Source organism: Mytilus galloprovincialis, chromosome 12 (assembly GCF_965363235.1).
Source record: "Mytilus galloprovincialis chromosome 12, xbMytGall1.hap1.1, whole genome shotgun sequence".
In the NCBI taxonomy this organism is placed as follows: Eukaryota; Metazoa; Mollusca; class Bivalvia; order Mytilida; family Mytilidae; genus Mytilus; species Mytilus galloprovincialis.
Genome location: NC_134849.1, coordinates 46,740,103 through 46,761,992, shown reverse-complemented (window position 1 = coordinate 46,761,992; position 21,890 = coordinate 46,740,103). Strand labels below are relative to the sequence as shown.

Below are 21,890 nucleotides of genomic sequence, written 5' to 3'. Positions count from 1 at the left end.
CTTGTAAACACTAAAACAGATGTTTTAATCCTCATTGTTTTCAACACTTAAAATAACCAAGTTTATAAATTTATGTTATTTACACCTTGTAATTGGTCACCCACAACTCATAACTGCAGCAAGATGGCAGATATCCAGCATGAGGGAAAACAGGTATGCCGCTGTGATAATTGCACGTATTGTTGGTCATCTCCATTCCACTATAAGTCGTTTTGAGAATAAAATCCAGGCAAGAAACGATGTTTAAGACCTTCCGAGGTCAAGAAGATCCCCTATAACATCTGCTAGGGAAAATTAAGCATAATGAAGGTTGGTCAGAAGGAAACCCATTGCAAAAAATACAATCCTAAAAAGTGAATAATGACCATACAGGAGCCTTTAAGCAAGAACTGTTCAAGATCGGCTCATCGCTACTGGTTATCGTGCGATAATACCATTTCGGGGACCTTTGCCTACGAACAGACACACAGATGCCCGTATCCAATATTGTGCAGAGCTCGCCAAAGTTGGAAATTAACGTTGTGGAGGAAGATCAATTGTTTCAATGGAATTCGGTTTATCTTCCTTGGCCCTATCGTAGCCCGAATTTGAACCATATCGAGCATATATGGGACACTGATGGGCGTAAAGTGCACGAAAGGACACCCCAGTTCAAACAGGTCATGAAATAAACAATACCTTGTGTCAAGAAGGGTTGCTGCTAGCTTAGCAACAAATGAGTCGACTTATGGCAGGAATCAGAAGACATTAAGATGCGGTTATCCGTTTGAATGGAAGCTGCACACAAAGTACTAATTATTTGGCGTATATCGACCAACCATGATGTGAACAATCATCTAAAGATTAATTTTGAAATGTCTGACATTGTAAAGTTCGACTACAGTAAAACTTGTAAAATGCATTTTTTTGTACAAAAAATACTTCATTTTGTTATAAAAATTTTGGTTCGATAAAACCTTTTTTTTTCATACATTTTTTGTTCGTTTTAAAGCCAAGGTTATCATTAACTACGTTTCGATATTATTTTACAAATATTTTATCATATTCCATCCAAAATAAGAGACTGACTTTTCAATTTTTAAAAAATCAAGGTGTTGCAATACTTTTTTCCATGTGTATATATAAAAAAGCACTAAAGTATTTAGGTTTCGAATAATTGGAAATCTAAGTGCTAGAAACTTAGCGCTATTATAACACTGGCAAATGTTCTCTGTAATAATGTTATAATTAATTAATTGCTCACAATAATATTCTGAAAAATAATTATATACTAATTCAAACATATTGGCAATTAATAATTGCAGTTATTATTAAAAATATTTTTCAGTTATCGTCTTTGATTTAGTGGAACAGTCCTTATATTTGTGATGGTGGCAAAGTATTCCATGCAAACAAGTGTTAAGGCGTCTTGAATATGAAGTTATGTGTGGCATTGTGCTTTGTTTTAAAGACATTGCTGTGATTTTTAAATAGAAGCAATCAGTTTAAAAAAAGTATAACACCATTGTAATGAGAAATACAAATTAGGTGATAGTTTTAAAAATATCAACTTCTACTTCTTATTGTAATCATTCCCTCTTATGCAAAAATTATATATAATTGTATGTCCATGTGTATCTAAAGTCTTGCACGATATTTAAGAAGTTATGTATGATTAACTTATATGCTTATTTCCTCTCTGAAATGATCCCTCATTACAGGAAGATAAATCTAATATCGTTTTTAAAGTCTGTTTATACTATCTGTTGGATTTTATGTCAACTTACAAAAGTCGAGAGAAATATATTCGATAAATATGTGCATTGTGAGATTAATTTCTATTATAAATTCATTTCTCATCTTTCTTCTGCTAATTCACCAAATTAATGGTGAGTACATAAAACTGAAAATATCTATAATATATATCTTATGAGGTACATGTTGGAGTATTATATACATTGAAAAATAGGTGAGGGACTGTTAAATCAACATGTTTTAACTACATATTCTAGAGTTTAAAAGTTGTAAGATTACTTCTTCGTGTTTTATTTTATCTTTAGGTCAGTAGTACATGTCGTCTAAACAAATGTCATCACTCGAAGACATTTAACAGGGCTAAACACGTATACGCAAATCGTTATCAGAGGTCTTGGGAGTGTGTGTTGTGTACTTGACCGGAAACACATATGTGCACATATTCCATATTCTTTGAATTATAATAAGTAACTTACATTGATTGACCTAAATGGTGGCATGGGATATTACACATGATCAACTTTCTACTCTATCCGGCAATAAAACACATTCCTAAGAGGGTCATCCAGTTGGCTGTGCGGCGGGGTGTATTATGTAATAAACATATAATTTCAGTCGGAAGAAAACGTTAAATCCCATGTCATATACCAGGATAGTGCTACAATCTCTGCAAGTGTGTTGTAAAAGGAAAGTCCCGGATAAAGGTTGTGGAAATGTGGACTGCCTTTGGAAAAGGATGATACGATTGATAGGAACACCCATTCTGCATTCAAAGAGGTCACCTCGGATCTCTCAAATAGTTTTTACATGGGTTTGTAACATGTAGACCGTGCTGCTCCCTCTAATTTAGCGTCACTGGAAACAGAATTAAACATCCCATTTATGATCGAATGTGGCTGTGCACTTTTTCATCTTGTACAGTAATATGAATGCCCAGTTTTGCAAGAGTTTTAATACCGGATTGAAGACTATTTTTTATATATAGAAAAAAAACCTTTGATTTTAGCGTCACTACTGATTCTTTAGTGGAGATAACACATATCTTGCGAACACATTGTTATCTATGATGATTTTCTTAACAACCACAGGGTTGCTGCCTCTGCTTGACGAAGTTTCTTCCCCAAGGGTATCACCAGCCCAGGAATCATCACGGTTGGTAACAATTATGAATCAACTGTTTAAAAAACTTTAAATGATTCGAATTTTCGAAGCTGTAATTGGCAAACCCTATCAGAAATTTCGGTACTTAATGCTCTCAAACTTCGTACTTTATTTGGTATTTTAAACTTTTTTGATTCGAGCGTTTGGGTTTTCCAGACATTGGAAATCCATGCTTTGAACCACACCACTAGCGAATCGTACAAGTTGAGATATATAAACACCATAAGATGGTGACAAGGGAACGTCACCATCTAAAATTGGATCTGTTATCGTATATGTTTGTATTAAGCTTCCCGTTAATGATATAGATATCAAGATCGATGTCTGTTTGTTTTGTTCACACATCATTGTCAATATGATATAATTTGTTGTGACTGCAATACAAGTGAGAGGTTTAACTAGCTTTAAAACCAGGTATAATCTACAATTTTCTATACAAGAAAATACGCGTTACAAGACAGGAATAATATGACAGTAGTTATCCATGTGTTTGATATGTTTGAGCTTTTAATTTTGCCATTTGATTAGAGACTTTCCTTTCTGAATTTTCCTCTGAGCTCAGTATTTTTGTGATGTTACTTTTGTACTTAATTTCAATATCATCTATTGAATTTTTTTTGTTAAGTTGCCTCTAAAAATAAATCAATAAGTTTACTTTCGTTGACCCAACTAAACAGAATGAAGTGTAGTGGGCTCTGAATGGATATGTCTGCTTTTTATTTTACCTTACCTTTCAGAAACGAGTACCGTGCGTGTTGAATGGATAAGTTGGTTTTGGTTTGATCTAATACAGCTTTTTGCTTTGGAGTTCGGTATTTTTGTTATTTTACTTCTTACCTAACCTTAAATAAGCAAATATTGTGTGCTATGATTTGATAAATCCATATCTAAGAGAACCAATTGAATGTTGTTTTCATTACGCACGAAGGCAAATATTTTAATATATTTATGAATATGTAAAAACTAGCAACTGCACTATGAATGTGATTTGGCTTAACTTTAGCATAATATCTTATGCATAATCAGGATGATGAGAGTTATGAACACTGAATTTTAGGAGACAAAAAGAGCTAGATATTTATGTGTTAGCTCACAACATGCACAAGGTAATTTACAATATAAAGAGTTTATACTCTACCAAGAAATGTTTACAATATTTTGACTAGTTATTAACCAGTGTTCCCCACAAATGCCATATGTTTAGTGGAGGAGCATAAAAAAAATCAGTTTTCGATTATAACCAAATGCAATCAAAAGCGTATTACAACCAAGTCGGTTCAATAAGTTTTAACAGTATTAGTGAATATTGCTACAATGCATATGGTGAACATAAGAAGCACTCTATTTTATTTATATATCAATACTTATTTTTCAGCGTATTTTGTTCACTATTTCCCGAACCAGGAAACATGGTTTGATGCACAGGTGTTTTGTTATCGTCATGGAGGCAGACTGGCGACAAATGAAGATGGATTGAATTGCAATAGATTAAAAGGTCATATTGGTAGTGACGGATCAACATACTGGACTGGGAAGTATAAAATAATTTCCACCTGGATATCCAGGATAGGTAAATATTCAAATGCATGTGCCAATAGCTTATTTAAATGGAAGCTTATCATCAAATTGACTTGTGAATCCCCTTTGTTTTAAATGATTCTTAAACATACTATCAAGATTGACCTTTTAATACCCCTTACACATAAAATAATTCTTATGATTTGCATAGTAGGAAATACGTAAATATGATTGGTTGAGGGGACTTTCGGTTATTAATCTTGACGTTGTTTATTTTTCAATAGACGACGTTGACCGAACTTTTTTCGAAACTTATGGAAAAAAGATGGCGGCGATAATAAAACAATTTCGGATCGTCGTTACTTTCACTTCGCGTTAATCGTTAAACTAAATAATTAGTCTGAAGAACAGTTTTTGTATTTTATATTTCATCAGATTGCAAATTTCATGGAATACATATTTTTGCGTGAACCAAAAAAAAAAAAGTTCATGTGCCATGTCTATTGAACAACATCTATATATTTTACGTGCAATAGAGGTTACGAGTGTGAAAAATAATTTCCTTATGAAGGACAAAACAGGGAACTTAAACACGTAAGTCAGATGAAATCTATACCTACATGTAGAATGTGATGTAGTGAAGTGTTTAAATCTTAAAATCTTAACTGATTTGAACGGACTATCAAGAGTACGTAATTTATCCGAACCATCAATACAGTTGTTGACACTAAAAACGTTATTTCCATTATTTTCTAAGGCTAAAGTACCAAAATTAATAAAAAACTCTTTTATAAAGTAAAGGAATTAGTTAACAGCACAGACATATTCGAAGTAGAACACTTACTACAAGCAATGAAACAGAATTTGAACAGCTGTTTATGTAATTTAGGAAGCAAATATATAGCTTGGACTTTTAACTTTTAAGAGCATGCTTTAAACTAAGATGTGGTATGGCATAATTATTAACTATTTGTCTTTCTGTGGACCAAACGGCCTTGAATGTAGTTAAATGTATGATTTCATTCTTAAGGATGTACTTAGGTGAGGTTAAGGAATTTTTGTCAGATGTTTTTTTTTTCTTTTCCTATGATACAGGGTACAATATTCTACCCCGCAACACCCATTTGTCTTTGTATATAAGACTATTATAACCCATAGAAGGTCATTTACCAAAATTCAAGCAAACTCTAGAAATTTTAAAACCCAAATAATTCTAATGCAATTTAAAATATGGTAAAAGTTTGAGTCAGCATTTACACGTTATTTAAAAATATATATATGAAAAAAAGGTACTTCATAATCTTTAATTTTTTTTAGCCGAATTTGTTTCTTAACTAATGCTCTTCTGACTTATAGGATCAATTTTAAATTCTATACTTTTTAAAATTTCACCTACATCCTCAAGAGCTTCCGTGTAGTATTTACGTCATACCACCGAACACATTGGTAACAAGTGCTTGATACAAATTTAGCGTGTATAGTTACAAATGGCTTATTCTTTTTTAATATTTTCATAGGTTGCTTCGAAATTTTAGGGAGGCCATATGTTGCTACCGCACATTCAGTGCTAATATGTTTTGAAGTCTGTAGGAAGCAGCATGTAAGAATTAAGTTTTTAGCACACATAGTAAGTAATTCACAAATAATATGTGGTATCTTATAGATGACATTTACAGTAAAATTCCTAAATTGTCCCCTCGACAACTCACGTATATGATTTGTCTGCCTTTGGATGTTTAACTCAATGCACGTGTTGGGTTGTCATGTTTTGATTTGATTGTGAATTGATATTAAAAAACCTGTGATATGAGTGTCCATGAGACAAGTCTCCTTCGAAGTAACAATTTGTAAAAGTAAGAGCTCATAAATACAGATATTACGAAAATGATATTGATATATATATAAAAAAATCCTTGCTGTATTTTAGGAATTTTGGTTCTCAATGCTCTTCAACTTTGTACTTTATTTGGCTTTTAAAAAAATTATTCAAGCGTCACTGGTAATGAAACGCGCGTCGGGCGTACATACATAATTTAAATCCTGGTATATATGGTGATATAAAAAAGAAGATGTGGTATGATTGCCAATGAGACAACTGTCCACAAGAGACCAAAATGACACAGACATTAACAACTAGAGGTCACCGTCCGGCATTCAACAACGCGCGAAGCCCATACCGCATAGTCAGCCATAAAAGGCCCCGATAAGACAATGTAAAACAATTCAAACGAGAAAACTAACGGCCTTATTTATATAAAAAAAAATGAACGAAAAACATATATGTAACACATAAACAAACGACAACCACTGAATTACAGGCTCCTGACTTGGGACAGGCACATACATAAATAATGTGGCGGGGTTAAACATGTTAGCTGGATCCCAAACCTCCCCCTAACCTGTGACAGTGGTATAAAAGTACATCATAAGTACGAACGATAAAAATCAGTTGAAAAAGGCTTAACTCATCAGATGGACAAAAATACAAGTAGACGTGGCCGGGTACTTATACATCCCAACACAAAAAGATGTTTATTTATGAGTCAGTACAACTACGTTAGGGAGACGCTGTGAATTCTTTTTAATTACATAAACGACTTAAAATTGAATTGACTTTATAGATAATGCCAGTACATGTAGCAATATCATAAAAACTTAAGTCTGACATGAATTTTGCCTAAAAATAAAGAAAGAATTCACAAACTTCTTTTTTTTTATATATTAGAGACTACATTCAGAAACCTTTTACACTTTATGGTAGATTTTTATTTTGTCCGGATGTTGTACGAGTATCAACGAATTCACAACTTCAGTCTGGATCATAGATAGTTCTCTAACTGAGAAAAAATGGGGAAAACTTAACACTGATAAAATAAGTAAATCGTCCACCATTTTCAGGTGTCTCATGTCATGAATTTAGTCAGCTGTAATTGCTTTCTTTAATGGTAATTTTTTGTCAAGAAACTAGAAATTTTGGTATTAACCTTCTTCTGTCATTATGTTCTATGATGACCTCCGAAATATCTTTTTGATTCATTTTATTTGATTTGTTGCATTCGTATTGATACATGTATGTGTTTCACATGTCACCTTTATTTCAAATTATTATATTTAATGCGTTAGAGATATTTTTCTAATTGTACAATAACAACAATTTTTGAGATGTTAAATATTTTTAAAACGAACAATGGTAATTACCATAGAAATACTGAAAATTAGAAATCAGTCATCAATGATGGATCCCAAAAGATAAACATCTAAAAAAGAAAATATGAGATAAATTGAATTCTAGAAAGGAAAGACATATTCATGATAATGATGGCATTGAAGAAGGTGTAGATTGGATAATTTGTATATAAAAACAGTATAGGACAGACAAATAAGTCCTCTAAAAACAGAAAAATAACTACAACCATATTTAGTTTGCTTTAAAACTCAGTTGACTCTGAGGTCACTTATACACTGGTGTGGATAAAGTGACTTGGTTCAGAGTTTTGGTAATCCACTCGTTTTTTTCCGAACAAGTAATATATGGCATGATTTATTGTCCAAAGGTCAAGTTGTTAAAAAAAATATGTCGAGCATTGTTAAGTTGTAAATAAATTACTTTTTTAAGCAGCACAACATATAATTGAAAATATATCTGTATCCTATATTCATAGGGAAAAAAGTGTGCGTGCATAACAGAAAATGTAGCACATCTTGAAAAGGCAGTTAACACTCATGAATGCATTGACTCTCTGGATTCAAATAACCGTTACTGGGTATATAAAGGTATGTTGTATGAATTATTGGTTTTTGTCTATGCAACAAAATCTTTTTAATATTTGCTACTTATTGTTTTATTTTCAAACTTAATTAACTTATCAAATCTTTTAACCAAGAACAAAACTGTTATAAAATTTAGTTTTAACCTAACACGATAGCATCGTTACAAATAACACATATACACCTGTGTGTCAAAAATGAATGTGAAGTATATGTAAATGAACGACTCAAACAGCCAAAAAAAAAAAACCGACATCTAAATAATTGCTTTCAATCTTATGAATATAATAAAAAAAGCGTTGATGAAAAGTTACTAAATAAGTACACGGAGACACACTTCAGGTTGCATATGGGTTTTGGGAAAAACAATTACGGATGAAAGTTATCTCCATGAGCTTCTTTGGCGTCCGGTGTATGACGAAAAAGAACAAATTCGAGACAAGGTGAGGTTTTTGTCTCAAATTCTAATTCAATCTAGATGTATGGTAACCTTCTATGATGACTTTCAACTGATATCTACTATAAGCAGTTTTGATTTCCTTTTTGAGTGTTCCAAAGTAGCCATCCACGGTTTTGACGATTTTCTTTTTTGTTTATAAAAGAATATAAAATTCTCTTTTTTCTTCGTACAAACCTTTTCAACGGGAGTTTTTGTGCATTTTTTTGAGAGATAGCTGCTATGGTTGAAAGTTACCGTGCATTCTTGTGTCATATGTGTCTGGTGAGTTATGCTCTTTTCTTTTTTTTCAATTTGTTTCCAAAAGTCTTTTCATTGTACCAGTCGTGCTCATTTCAATAGTATGCTTCTGCTTATGATGATTATTTAGGATACTTCTGCTATTAATGATGATAATTCAGGATACTGCTTCTACTCATGATGATAATTTAAGATGCTGCTGCTACTTATGATTATACATTAGAATACTGCTGCTACTAATGATGACAATTCAGGATACTTGCTACTAATGATGATGATTCAGGATACTGCTGCTACTAATGATGATAATTCAGGATACTTGCTACTAATGATGGTGATTCAGGATACTTCTGCTTCTAATGATTAGTCAGGATACTTCTGCTACTTATGATCAAGGATACTGCTACTACTGATGATGATAATTTAGAATACTGCTGCTACTAATAATGATAATTCAGGATACTGCTGCTACTAATAATGATAATTCACGGTACTGCTCCTATTAATGATGATAATTCAGGATACTTGCTACTAATGATGATTACTTAGGATACTGCTGCTGCTGCTGATGACTACTCAGGGTATTGCTGCTGATTTTTAGAACAACAAATGCTCCAACCGAGTTGTGAGGAAGAAGGACGGAAACCAACACTATTAAATTTCGCGATCACCATCACGAATTGTTGAGTCGATAAGATGTGTCAATGTATCAACTCACTAGCTTCATGTTTTTCTGGACGTAGATATAGATCTAACATTGTTGGGTTGATGTTTAGACGAGTTATATATATATATATATATTCTATTGAAGTCATGTGTTGCATGCATACATAGTAGTAGACGCGTATCCAGTCGATGCACCCCGTCTTGCTACTTTCTAGAATAGAGTTAATGAGATTTCCGCAGTTTTTGTTTGTTACCTTGGTTTTTTTTCATTATCTGTAGAACCAACACAGGAAATACATGTGGGTACCAACTTCATTTAAAATGCTCGTTTTGTGTATATAATTGAGTGTATAAACAAGTCATTCATATATTTTACTTACTTACAGTGTAATAATAAATGGTTACATATTGACTATATTATTAGTTACTAAGAACACAACATTAAATGGTCCCGGAAACTGTGCATTTGTTGATTGTCGATATAAACCAGAGATTGGCACAGATTATTGTGAAGCTAAACGGACACCATTTTGTGGCAAGTTTTCTTAGATGACTGTTAATGACAATACTTAAGATAAGTACACTTTTCAAAGTCTTCATTTAATTTTAGCCATTTTTAAAACAGTTGGAAAAACTTGAAATCGAATATTTAAAAAAGCAGTAAACAAAAACATCTTCTAAAGATGCAAGATTTAGTTTGTATGTTTGACATAAATGGATTTTTCACACAAATTTCTCAAAAAAAGTGTGAATGTGAAGTAGTGTTTACGAACTTGATCTTTGCAATTATTAAATTTTCATGACGATAAATAATCACTACATATATGGAATCAAGTTAACGACAATAAAAATCGAATTTGTTACTTATAGTAAGTATTGACTTATCATTGAAGCGGTATTGTACACCCAACCTTTTTAGGTATTGTCGATAAAACAGTATTTAAATCAAAAAGTTGTCTTTCTCAAATAATATTACCTTTTTTGCATAATTGAATTATTGAAGAATGTAACTTTTGCTATTCTATCCTTTTAGCACACTGTATTTCTCTCTAGGGGAAACATGGTTTACCTGATTAAACGTAGATACAGCTAGCTATTAAAATATGTAACAACTATCTTGGCTTTGCAATATTGCACGAAAACATATCATATATAAAAAGTGAAATCACAAAAATTCTGAACTTAGAGGAAAATCAATTCGGAAAGTCCATAATCACATGGCAAAATCAAATAACAAAACGCATCAAAAACGAATGGACAAGAACTGTCATATTCCTGATTTGGTACAGGCATTTTCAAATGTAGAAAATGGTGGATTAAACCTGGTTCTATAGCGCTAACCCTCTCACTTTAATGACAGTATCATCAATTTCCGATATATTCACATTGATGCGTTAAATAAACAGACACAATAAATAAAATATTCTAAATATGGGTACATCAGTCATCATCGTATAACAATTTTAAAAGAAACAATTTAACAGTACACAAAAACATCTACTATCTGCGAACACATTCATTGATTTGAGTGTCTGACGTCAGAAAATTTTATACGTCACATACATTTGTCGTTCAATGTGCATACAAACAATTTTAAAATTTACATAGGAATGTTAGCATACAGGGTTGAAAAATCAGTAGTAAGTAAGAATAAATTTCAGAAATAGACCGAGATTTAAACTAGTCCAAAAGTTATATATAGAATTTATGAGAATCCAAAAATAGTTAATTCCACTACGCGATTGAATGATTTTGACGTTTGTGGTTCAACGTATATTGTAATTCATAATAGAAATAGAAATTATGCTAGTTATACATATTTTAGACGTTTCCTTTCTTTCAAATTGGTACCAAAGTCAAGAGAAATGCAGATATCATACGACCCCAGACTATTTATGGGATATCTGCAAAACATTGCCAGATGAACACCGCAACGCTTGGTTACCCATGCATAGAGTAGTATTCTGGACTGAAGTAACATGTGGTAAGTTTGTGTGTTCTGATAGTATCGGCAACGTGTATAATGAATTACAAAATAAAATGTTTGCATGTTTTGATACATTTTATGCAAGAAAAAAAAACCATGGAAAATCTAGTTTTCTCACAGCAAAGTATAAAACAAATATAAGGTTGTGAGATTCGGCCAATAGTTGCTGTTGATTATCCTAATCATTTCATTATATGAAATTAAACCAAAAGTGCTCTTTGTTATCTTCCCATTATAATTCATGAGTCTTCGATTGTTTTACTTCGCCGCAATGTTGCTTTTTTGTTACTTTGACAGCTGGATCATATTAGTTAGAAAAGTCCCCAAATACACTAGTATACTGCGTAGGAAGGACATGTATTTTGTCAAATGAAGGTTACTCAACTGATCATATCCATGGTTAATGTTTAAGCGCGAAAATACCCATGAGCGAGATGGAAATGGCGCAAGTTCTCTATTGACCCTAATTAAAAAGTATATTTTTATTTTAACTATAACAGGGTGACAATCTAAGCTCTAGTCTGTTTAACTTATATTATAGTGATTTATCATCACATTTTGTGATCCAGTATCATTCAGTTACACCAGTATTCGTTGCTTGCTTTATGTTGATGATTTTTTTATTATCAAGGGTAAAGGTGGTCTTTAAAACTACCTGAACATATTGTATGAATTTTCTGATAATGGCAATTACATACTTATATTGATAAATAAGATTCTTATTATTAATAAATCCGGTCGTTTAAAAAAAACTTAATTTAGATCATGATACTTTAGTCAAATGTGTTAAATCTCAGCTTACATTATGCTTGAAATCCTTTATTATCAGTTTTTGCATATGAAAATGTGCCCGATGCAGAAAAACACAAACTTAGAGATGCATATATCTGTATACTGTGTTTAGGAATATGCATCTCCAGTTTTGTGCTTTACTGCATAAGACACATTTTCATATGCAAATACTGATAATAAAGGATTTCAAGCAATCTATAAGCTTAGTAAGATAGCAACACTATATTAACAAAGCATTACTTTAAGTAAGTATATTTAATCATACAGTGAAGGCAGTAATATTGTATAGCTAGGACATTACGGGGAGGCTATAAAAGTAAAATATTTCTGAAAGATCCTGCAAAATATTTCATAAAGTAAACTGATAAAATTATAATGGAAATGATGCACACTAAATTTTTAAAATTTTAGCTTTTTTGTACTACTTGCTATTAAACATGAAACACTATAAGTACAAAAAAGTATAGTCTGCAAAATTTGAAAGGAATAAACTATACATAAATATTTGTTTATCATATTCGTTGTTTGTTTATTGTTTTGTTCAGTTTTTGTAATGTTCTGAGCATAACTGTCATTGTCAATTATATCACATATTCATATTTTTATATTAATATAAAAAAGAAGAAGTGGTATGATTGCCAATGAGACAACTATCCACAAAAAAACAAAATGACACAGACATTAACAACTATAGGTCACCGTAAGGCTGCTTTTGATAAATCATGGAATATGTTTGAGAAGGGAAAGAACCATGGGTGGGATGGATATATTTACCATGTTCTGAATTACTAGTACTTTAAAATCATTGGTCATCTATTTAAAAGAGATCTTTAAATAACACGTAATGGCATATTGAATAAAATAGAATATTGTTTACATACACAATTTAATATACATTTATGGACAGAAGAACTAAATATTGATAATAAACATAATACTAAAGTTGGAAGTTTATAGAACATAAAGAAAGTTTCAGTCTGGTTTTCAGCTTGACACGTATCTGAGGCTTGGCATTGAAAACATTAGGAGAGTATTAAAAGTAATTTGCGATTTAGTGCACATGGATTAAATATTGAAAAGGGATATTAGAATATCGATAAATTTAGGACACCATAATTTAAAATGATAAATGATATCTATGTCTATGTCATTGTCCTGAAATTGACAACAGATGGCAACATGGTTAACATGGTTAAGGAAGTATAAAAATTCGTGTCCGAACGTTAAACATTGGGCCGTTCGTAAGGGCATCTTAAGTTATTGTTTGATCACAGGTTGAGTTTTTCATACTTCGGCAGCAACTTCGTGGTAGCAAAATGTTATTACATGCCAACAAATTAACGACAGACATAGCGAAGGTTCGTGTTGAATTTGTATGTCCCGTTTACCATTGAAATGCCATTGCTTGGTCTTGTCAAATCGTATCATCTCCGGTATGTACTACTAATCATCGGTGCCTTCTGACCTCACAAAGACAATTTGAATAAAAAATTAAAAAAACTTCCCTATTGTGAAAAGGCAAAACTACAAATCGAAACCTTCACAATGTAGTCGTTTATCCATTGTATTACTAAGTGTAGTAAGATGACTTCAAGATAAGACCGCGGTCACGGCGATGAAGGACAACTTTCAGTGCCTCAAGCTTTTCACATATAACAAAAAAAAGTCTAGCATCGGAGCATCTTCCTCGTTTCTTCCTGAGCACACTACAGAACTGATACACGTGTCTCTCTAATAGCTTCAATCACAATTAACCACAATTTCTTGGCATACATTGAAGATGAGACAACCAGGGGAACGCAGTCGCCTTGCTTCTCTTGATTAATTTCAGTATAACATATTTAGTCTCACTGAAGAGAAGTTTATACCTGGTGATGACGTTCCTGACTCGCACTACATATAGTAGTGGACAAAGTTTTTGATATCAACAAGCGCCTGATAAAACCGTTTTCTATCAGAAAAATGGAGCACTATGAGCATGTGGAGGAAAATGCCTATAGTATCTTGGCACATAAATTTCAAATTTTCATGAGGATCATGAACCAGATGCAAGAGACATGCAAAAAATCGATGAATTGTCAAAGTTTTTTTTTTATGTATACGAGAGGACAAGGAACACTAGATCCCAGGAGGGAATGTACATTAAGAGACACCTGTATCAAAATGTTACCCCAATGCTAGTTTGGTGCCAGTGCATGAATGTGATGTTGAACAAAATATTTCATAAACTGCAGTTACGTAAAGCAAAATGTGTATGGAGTAATGAATTTTTTTTTTTGAAATTTTGATTGGAATTAAATACTAATTAAAAAAAACAAAGTATTATGCAATGAAAAAAAATTTCCAATGTTTGATCGAATATGCAATGCCACCATGAGGTCTCAAGACCCAGTTTGAACGCTACGTACTCTCAATACGAAAGTTTACTTTCATGCGTTGTCTTCGCATTTTGTAAGCATCGTAATGGCTTTGGGTGCTTATTGACTGTTGAACAAGTTTGGTGCCATCTTTGCGTGAATTTATAAAATTCCATACTTTAATATAGCCATGTAGGGTCAATTTTCGGTACAGTAATAGGGATTGCTTTAAAATAACATTTATAGAATGATTAAAATTGATAATGGATATAATTGAAGCAATTTGTATTTAAAAACTCAGGAAATTACATTTTAGTTGGACATTTATTATTTAAGCGACATTGGGGACACCCCGTTACATTACTATGTATGGTATTATTTGCACAAAAACAGCATTGTAAATTTGTTTCAAATGATTTCTTTGAATTGTTCATTAATGAAGTTGCAAAAACACGTACTTTTATTTTTTTTAAATAATATACATTATTTTTGCAATAAATGGAATTTAGATGAATTTGCATGAAGTAATAGCCTCTTGTTAATCAAGCAACTAACAAGCAATCAATCAATCAATCAATTCGAATTTAATTATTCCAGCAGAAGTTGTTGCAATGAGAGGAAATATTTTCGGAATATAGTACGCCTCCAATAATTAAGAACAGTAAATTTTCGAATGGGATTGAATATACTAAGGTAAGGTTAATGAGCCTACTCAATACTTCTCTATTTCACCGGTGTGTTTTATCTCACCTCCTTCTGCGATTACATGTAATAAGATGAAGTTCTATAAAATAGCATGAAATAGTATGTATCTTATACTGAACTATCTCGTAGAAAATATAACAGTTTTTGTTTTACTTTTTACGAATTATATCTTTATGAAAAAAATATTTTTCCTTTTTTTCATTGAAGATGGAATTGCAACTAACGAATCTGTTACAGAATGTGAATCATTCCGCTGTTATCATACTGGTGAAGTTCCTTCATTTCAAACGAATATTCCTTGCAGTAAAAAGGCGGATGGTTTCTTTTGTGTTTTTTGTAAGCATATATCATTCAAATGCATTCAGAATAGTTAATAGAGGCCTGTTGCATTTACTAATAAATTCATTTCGTTTTCGCAGAGTAGCAATATAATCGGACTCCAATGATAAAATATCAAAAGAAGTTCGACCATCAAGTCTGTTACCTTGTAGAATATTGATAATTAAAAGCCACATTGGTATTATAATTTCAAGTTTTGCAATTTACCATTTATGTTAAATGTGTTTGCACAAATCTCAAGAAGGCTATCACAATACTTTTTAGTTAAAAATACATTCTTTGGTATTATCTTCTGAACTACTCATCAGTTCAATGATTGGCCATTCAATAATTTTTTCATTCTTAAGAATAGTCAATATTGATTGGTGAAGATATGTTGTAGTTAATTCTGTTTTAGTGCTATATTTTATAAAAAGTATATAAATATATAAATAAATATAAACTGTTTTGTCGATATTTTTAACAGCATCACCTTATAATATGACAACAGATAACACTAAAACAGTTGCCGATTCTGCTAAACTGTGCCCAGGAATATATAGTTATAAATCAACAAATTATCATGGCTCTAACGAAAGAACAATAAACGCTAAAAAAACTACAGGTTGGTACATATAACAACAGACAACAATTTTTATGCCCCACCTACGATAGTAGAGGGGCATTATGTTTTCTGGTCTGTGGCTCCGTTCGTTCGTTCGTTCGTTCGTTCGTCCGTCCGTCCGTCCGTTCGTTCGTTCGTTCGTCCGTTCGTTCGTCCCGCTTCAGGTTAAAGTTTTTGGTCGAGGTAGTTTTTGATGAAGTTGAAGTCCAATCAACTTGAAACTTAGTATATATGTTCCTTATTATATGATCTTTCTAATTTTAATGTCAATTAGAGTTCTGACCCCAATTTCACGGTCCACTTAACATAGAAAATGATAGTGCGAGTGGGGCATCCGTGTACTGGGGACACATTCTTGTTATAAATTATTTTATATTTGTGTACAAATTGTTTATTTGAAAAAGCTAACAGATGATCATGCTATTAACATCTTTTTAGTTTAAATATCCATTTAGTGTCTTCCACCTCTATTCTTAAAAACGGAATCTTTTACAGAGTTGACTTATATTACGCTTCAATGATGATTTGAATAAACTCATCATAGATACCAAGACTATATTTTTGTATATTCGCCAGACGCGCGTTTCGTCTACAAAAGACTCATCAGTGACGCTCGAATCCAAAGAAAATAAAAAGGCCAAATAAAGTACGAAGTTAAAGAGCAGTAAGTACCAAAATTCCTAAAAGTCATGCCAAATACAGCTAAGGTAATCTATGCCTGAGGTAGAAATGCCTTAGTTTTTCAACGATTCAAAATTTTGAAAACAGTTAATTTATAAATATAACCATATGATTGACATAGGAAAGTAGTGGATCGTCAATATCCCGCTACAGATTCAAACAAGCTTCCACGAGAAAGGCTAATTTGAAAAATACGAGAACTCTCTGTAAAATCGTTTCAGCTTTAAAGTCTATCTGAAATTTTAGATAGCTGCAACCAAAGAGCATGCCCTTTGGCAAAGTGATGTTAATAGCTAAATAAATTTGAGTTATACATGATGGATAACAATCACGATAATGTTTCATAAAGCTTGATTGTGTTGTCAGGTTCAAAACCGAAGACACTATTAGTATTTAGAATGTTATACAAACCCTGATTATTTTAGTTTTGTTTTCAGTGTAGACTATAGTTAAGTATATGTAGAGCCTATTCGACGTGGCGGTTATTCACAAGAAAATATAAACGCTAAATTTATTTTTATTATGAAGTGTTCATTTTCTACATTTCATGTTTTTAGGCAAAAGGTCATTTTCAACGATTATAAACTCGCCGCCTATGCTTCAAAGTACAACCAATATAGTAACAAAGCAGGATGACAAAAGGCACATCAGAGATATTCCCAAACACCACGCAACTTCTAATATCGGTAAATATTACAACATCAAAGTAACAATATATTCCATAATAGTAAGCGTCATACAATGTTTTATAAAAGTACGATGTTGACCGTGTTTCTATATAATCTTGCATCCGATGTATTCTAGAAACCATTTGAAACTTTAGTTACAGATGTACCTTGCTTCAAAAGTTTATGTCTTGCTCTAGTTATATAGTAAAATTGAGTTATACGACTTGGTCCGTAAAAGAAACTGATAAGAAAAGCTGAGAAATTTACAAAAAAATCATACATCTCATGTTTTTTTCGAAAATTAGAAAAAGTGTATAGTAATTTTACCAGGAAAATTATAACGTTAAAAAGGTATGTTTTTAATAAAACTTTACACTAAAATGCTGCCAATTGGATGTACTAAAAGTTCCGGTTTCAGAATAGTCAATGAATAGTGTTATAGTAAGTTATGAAGGTAAAGCAAACTCTGTGCCACTATTTCCATTACCAACTGTGAGTTCTATAAAACGACAAAAATGTAACAACAAAAAGCAGTCTTTGACATAAAAAAACCTTAGGATTTGCCTTCAATATTCGAACTCATTTTTTTTAATAAGCAAAATGTATAATTGTGTTGAATGTGAGTTTACGGTGATGAGCGCTTTTTACCATACGTTCGGCTTTTCAGACTGTTACTAAACTTTATATAGCATCGTTGCAACGATTAAAATCTGGGTTGTTGACAGCGTCATTGTCATCTGGCATTATTGATTGCTTAAAATTGTGTATTACTGAATTTTAATGACAAGAAATAAATGTTGAAAAATCTATAACGTTACACTGATCCTTGATAGAGCATATCCTCTCTTTTTATATTGTTTTGTTCCTAGTATGTGTATTATAATCCTTAAGCAAAAGAGTAAAAACAACATGTAAAATCAACATTTACTAAGAAACATCTTCAAACTTAGATGTGGAGCAGGATCTGCTTACCCTTCCGGAGCACCTGAGATCATCCCAAGTTTTTGGTGGGGTTCGTGTTGCTTAGTCTTTAGTTTTCTATGTTGTGTCTTCTGTACTGTTTGTCTTTTTATTTCAAGCCATGGCGGAGAAACGGAGACGTCCTTGATGACACATGAATTATCTCGTACTTAGAGTCGCTGTATTTTTTTCATTATAAGATATTTGAAACTACGTTTTTCGTTAAAATAAAATTGACAGAACATTCATGCAATATTTTGTTTTATAGTTATACGATCATTTACGATCATTTACTATACATTCTGTGTGGTTAAGGGCAAATTTTATGTTTTCAAAAGGAGCGGTTAAAATACTCTGCAGTTAGACAATGAACTCATTTTTGTTTTATTTTTAGGTTTAATTGTCGGAGGAGTGCTAGGTACCTTAGCAATTATTGGTGTCGTCATCCTAGTTCTTATCTTAAAATTAAGGTACGTGTTCGCTTAGTTGTGAGGTCAATAAAACTAGATTGAATGTTAACATTTTTTTCAAGGTTCAATTTTTAGGAGTTATATTTGTCATTTATACTGGCTTTATTTAGGCTACCGAGGAGACAGTTAAAGAAAATTTTAAACATGTATTTTGTTTTATAAATGGCACAATTTAATCAATATGCAGTATTCGTAATATATTAGCTTTTTCTAACATAACAAACAAGTTATTTCGAAGCAAATATTTAATTTGGTGTGAGATAATGATAGCGCTAAAGTAGACGTTACTTTTAGAATATGTTTTCGACATTTTTAATTTTCTTTGTCAACATCTTGTTTCGTAAATCCTATTTGAAAGGAATGTTTGTTTTAGATTAGGTTGTAAGGGTGTTGATTTAATATTATATAAACCTATATTAGATAATCAGCCAAATTGTTTAAGAAAAAAACATTATATAAATATCGTGTGCCCAAAGCGTTTCACATAGTCAACCCGCAAGCCTAAACACTTAAAACGGATGATGTATACATACATGAAAACGTTGGGAGCTTTGTGATCACAGGGAACCTAAAGTAATAGTCAAAGTCTAAGGTCATATTTGCTTGAGGGAGTTGGGACCTCAATTTCTTAATTAAATCTTGATTTTTCAACAGGGATTTTAGAAAAGTACGTCACAAATAATTTCAGTGTCGAAGCAATGCCTATCGAGTTGATAATACCCTCGGTTACTTACAAGTCTATCAGCAGTAGCTTCGATCTAATGCTAGAAAATGTTAATAATACTCCTAAAAAAGTGTGTGCATCCGAAGCGCTTTTCTAGATTTATCTTCATTAGGAACGCTCAAACCTAAACATTTGAAACCAAGAATCGGCATCCTTTGTCTTTAGCAGTGACGACGCATGCCACTGTGGTTGGTGATAAGCGAACAACTTACAGTTCAGAAGACTTAATTCGTCCCTGGTTTGTGGTGGTGTTTTTGTTGTTCACTTAAAGTTTTATGTATATTACATTGATACCTGTTGCTTATAAAATTAAGAAGATATGGTATGATAGCAAATGAGACAATATGGCATAGAAGTAAACAAGTATAGGTCACCGCTTGTTGTGTTTTTATACCGGATTTTGTTTGTTATGTTTAAGTTTGTCCTCATACTTGTTTTAATCATTTAGAATCTGATGTACAGTAGTTGTCGTTTGTTTATGTAATATATACGTGTTTCTCGTTTCTCGTTTTGTTTATATAGATTAGACCGTTGGTTTTCCCGTTTGAATGGTTTTACACTAGTAATTTTGGGGCCCTTTATAGCTTGTTGTTCGGTGTGAGCCAAGGCTCCGTGTTAAAGGCCGTACTTTAACCTATAATGGTTTACTTTTTAAATTGTTATTTGTATGGAGAGTTGTCTCATTGGCACTCACACCACATCTTCCTATATCTATTAATGATTGTTTCAACATAAACGTTTACATATAGTGTCATTTTATATATTGCTAGGAGAACACAAGCTTTATCCAAAAGGCAAAATAATGAACAGAGTGAAATAAGTAATGACAATCACGAGAGAAACACGCCATCAAATAATATAAGAATGAATCAACTTTACGAAGACGAAGAGGCACATGCTGGTAGACCTGTTCCTGTGAGAACAAAGGGAACTGAAATTGCTACTGAACCGGAAGGAAAGAAGCCGAATGATGTGTATGCAGTTGTTATGAAAAACAATAACCCGCCACCTGTGCATGTTGGGTTTAAATCTGTAGTAGCTTCAGCAGAAGCCGTTGAAAGCGAATATGACAGGTTGAATATTACACCGAAATGTCTTGCAAATAACATGGAAAATAATTTGTACGATAGCAGTATAGCTGAACGATGCGAATCTGACCCAACGTATAATACTGCAACAAATATCAGGCATAGCCGACAACATACTGAAGATGTGTATAATTAATTATAAAATGAGATCAACTCATAGCATTTACATAACATTGTTATATACATTGAATCGTATTTACAATATACGGTTATGTATGCTTTTGTAACTAAATAGTGTGTTCAAATATTATTTGCATTCGGTTTTTTTAATAAAAGGTGACTGAGGGTGCATTTATCGCCAGATCAAAGTAGAAAATTACATGCATTCTGTAATCATTTAAAACATGAAAGGTATCATGTTTTGATGCACATTTTTGCAACTAGACCGCACTGTATATCATAACATCCCAAGATGTTTTTTGGAAGATTTTTTTCTTTATTTATCTTAAATTTCACGTGTTGTATTTCATGATATTATTTATGTCTATTGTTATGTCACCGGTTTAAATAAGAGCCATCGTGATATTATAGTGTACGATATGTTGTCACTTGATATGACCCTTCCTTAAATGTGGACAGAAGAAACAGCTTGGTCCGATTTTGCTCAGATATCTGAGTGGTTGCATTCGTGTTACTCAAACTGTTGTATAATGTATTGTTTTTGATCGCTGTTGTTTGTTATTCACTTGTAGTTATTTTTTTATATTTCCCCTGATGTTGTTTTTATTTATTTCGTTGGTTTATAGTTTTAGTTAAACATATTAAGATCACTTTTGAGACCACTACTGTTTCAGTAGTATGTCCCTTGAATATTTATCGATGGATAGAATGTTAAAATATATTACCTTAAGGATGTACTAAGTTGAGGTTTTGGAATTGGTGTCAGATATTCGGACTCCTTGGTGCTTTTCCATACGGTACAAGGTGAAATATTTTGCCATATAACAACCATTTATCTTTTCATATAAGAC

The 21,890-nt window shown here is 32.2% G+C and overlaps 1 protein-coding gene and 1 long non-coding RNA gene across 2 annotated transcripts; both read left to right on the top strand.

Moving 5' to 3' along the window:
* The first annotated feature begins 1,731 nt into the window (after positions 1-1,731).
* On the top strand, positions 1,732-10,148 carry LOC143054144 (uncharacterized). Its single transcript, XR_012971573.1, has 5 exons — positions 1,732-1,868; positions 4,271-4,465; positions 5,931-6,040; positions 8,076-8,187; positions 9,969-10,148. It is a non-coding gene; the product is annotated as an uncharacterized LOC143054144 (long non-coding RNA).
* A 1,197-nt stretch (positions 10,149-11,345) lies between these two features.
* On the top strand, positions 11,346-21,586 carry LOC143055376 (uncharacterized). The gene is made up of 6 exons (XM_076228511.1): positions 11,346-11,528; positions 15,593-15,721; positions 16,191-16,328; positions 17,567-17,695; positions 19,032-19,107; positions 20,602-21,586. Exons 1-6 carry the CDS (start codon positions 11,348-11,350, stop codon positions 21,053-21,055), a joined length of 1,107 nt encoding a protein of 368 aa, XP_076084626.1. The 5' UTR covers positions 11,346-11,347; the 3' UTR covers positions 21,056-21,586.
* The last annotated feature ends 304 nt before the right edge of the window (positions 21,587-21,890 follow it).

Bases quoted from the DNA above. Each gene is read 5' to 3' on its own strand.
- LOC143055376 (XM_076228511.1), top strand. From the start codon at position 11,348: ATGCTAGTTATACATATTTTAGACGTTTCCTTTCTTTCAAATTGGTAC. The intron at 16,329-17,566 runs GTTGGTACATAT...TCATGTTTTTAG, and splicing joins AAACGCTAAAAAAACTACAG to GCAAAAGGTCATTTTCAACG. The intron at 17,696-19,031 runs GTAAATATTACA...TTTTATTTTTAG, and splicing joins CCACGCAACTTCTAATATCG to GTTTAATTGTCGGAGGAGTG.